At 30.3% G+C, this 2,135-nt stretch overlaps 1 protein-coding gene across 1 annotated transcript in view; it reads right to left on the reverse strand.

Moving 5' to 3' along the window:
- LOC106463431 (laminin subunit alpha-2-like) overlaps positions 1 to 2,135 on the reverse strand; it is a gene marked incomplete at its 3' end in the record, with an annotated part of 65,852 nt that overhangs the window by 23,029 nt on the left and 40,688 nt on the right. The window contains exon 25 of the mRNA XM_022390923.1: positions 1,580 to 1,763. Coding sequence (XP_022246631.1) covers positions 1,580 to 1,763 — 184 coding nt within the window. The remainder of the gene's footprint in view (positions 1 to 1,579; positions 1,764 to 2,135) is intronic.

The raw sequence follows: 2,135 nt of genomic DNA on the forward strand, positions 1-2,135 counted from the left end.
AGAGGACAGTTTTATATTATTGGATACGGTAACATGAGTGCATATGTGCCACATCATTGTAGCTTCTGTATTGTTAGCCAGGCACGACTGAAAGGTCAATATAATAAAAATAATAAATGTATAACGTTATGAGATTTAAGCTATTTAGTCTAAACATTTATGTTTTCGTGTTATAATTTGTAGTTATTCTAGAATGAAAGAGGCATAATTTATATTTATTTCCTAATTTTTTAAGGTGGTTACAAGATCAGTCATATCAACCAAACCTGTACAAAGATTCATTACTGAAAATAACAGATAAAATATAAAGTTTTTCTTAAGAAACATTTGATAACTATCTGGACATTATAAAGATTTTGCATGTGAAATTTTCTGATTCATAAAAGTATTTTTAACCTTAAAATGAAAATTACTTGGCATGTTGGATAGACATGTGAAAAGAAAAAAAGGCTTAAGAAAAATTTTGCTTTACAAACCTTAAGACTTAATAAAAAAATCTGATATTTTGGGTATGAAAATATTATAATGTTTACTGATAACCTGCCAAATTTTGTTAACATATGCTTACTAATTTAAAAGTTATAGCATAAAAACTATAACAAACACAAAATGGTTATGAGTTCAATCCAAGGGACAAAGCTGAAAGAGTTAATGTATTATGAAAATTTGCATATTTACACCGTCAGGTGTATACCACCCCATCACCCCTTAAAAAAGTTAAGGTCATCTCTGGAGCCAATATAGGGGCATATGATTTGTTTTCTATAATCTCTTGTCACTGAAAGTGAGCCCATTTGATCCACAGCCACACTAAGTTATGGTTCCCCCTTCTGAACATCCAGGACCTGCCTATGTATTTACAATAAACTCCTTAATTATCCTGAAAGACCATACTCAGGAACCAGTTCACTACATGACTGAATTAATGAGAAATAAAATAGTTATTCTTGTCCTCTCCAGTATTGTTCATTTCCATGTATGAAAGATAAATTTCTGTATAAGGAAATATTAAGAATATTATATAAAATTTCCAGAACATTTAGACAAAATTTATGAATTCCAGAACTTTCCTTGAGATTGTTATTATGATTTCAAGTTTTCAAGGATTTCCATACCACATATGGCATGTGACAATATAATTCCATATATAAATAGATACATATGGATACATGAAATTTTGGGAACTCGGTCCCAAACATGGTTATATCAATGAACAAGGAATCTAGTTCCCTATCAAGGACTCAATTCTTTAAAAACAATTTAATGTTTCATAAGTGTGAGCACTTATAGTTACTTTGTGGCTAAAATGCTCTTTTTTCTGCCCGAAACATTCTTCAGACATTAATCAAAGTAATATAAATATAAACATATGTATTATCCAATAAAAACCATCAGTCGTTAGTGATGAACTAAAACCTAAAATTAATATCAAAAGTTTATAAAACACTTCACATCTCCTAGGGACAAAACACTAAATCTTTACTTATTTACCAGCATTCAAAAATTAAAAGGTGTTACAATAATGAACATTTTAATAAACATTATTTATTTAGAGAAGTAACTTGTAACAGATTCTTACGTGTACATCCACTAGATGTGAATCCATAGAAACCAGGAAGACAACTGTTACATTTTTTGCCACCAATTCCTGGTTTACAACTACACTGCCCAGTTGTGATATTACAATCAGAAGAAGTAGAGCCAGTACTATGACAGTCACACTTCTCACATCCTTTACCAGAGATTAAGTTCCAGTATCCAGGCTATTGGAGAAATAAGGAATCATTACCTATACTGGGCACTTGTTTATATTAAAACTTCTTAATAAAATATAAGATGGTATATTCATTAAATATTACAAAGATAATATTGTGGGAAACAAACTTACTTTCTACTACCACATATCCCTTGTACTTGCCTGGTAATTGATATTGTTAACACATAACACCAAACAAATATAATATTCTGGAAACAAACTTACTTTCTACTACCACATATCCCTTGTACTTGCCTGGAAATTGATATAGTTAACACACAACACCAAACAAATATAATATTATGGGAAACAAACTTACTTTCTACTACCACATATCCCTTGTACTTGCCTGGAAATTGATATAGTTAACACACAACAC

This window comes from Limulus polyphemus, unplaced genomic scaffold (genome assembly GCF_000517525.1).
Source record: "Limulus polyphemus unplaced genomic scaffold, Limulus_polyphemus-2.1.2 Scaffold1407, whole genome shotgun sequence".
In the NCBI taxonomy this organism is placed as follows: domain Eukaryota; kingdom Metazoa; phylum Arthropoda; class Merostomata; order Xiphosura; family Limulidae; genus Limulus; species Limulus polyphemus.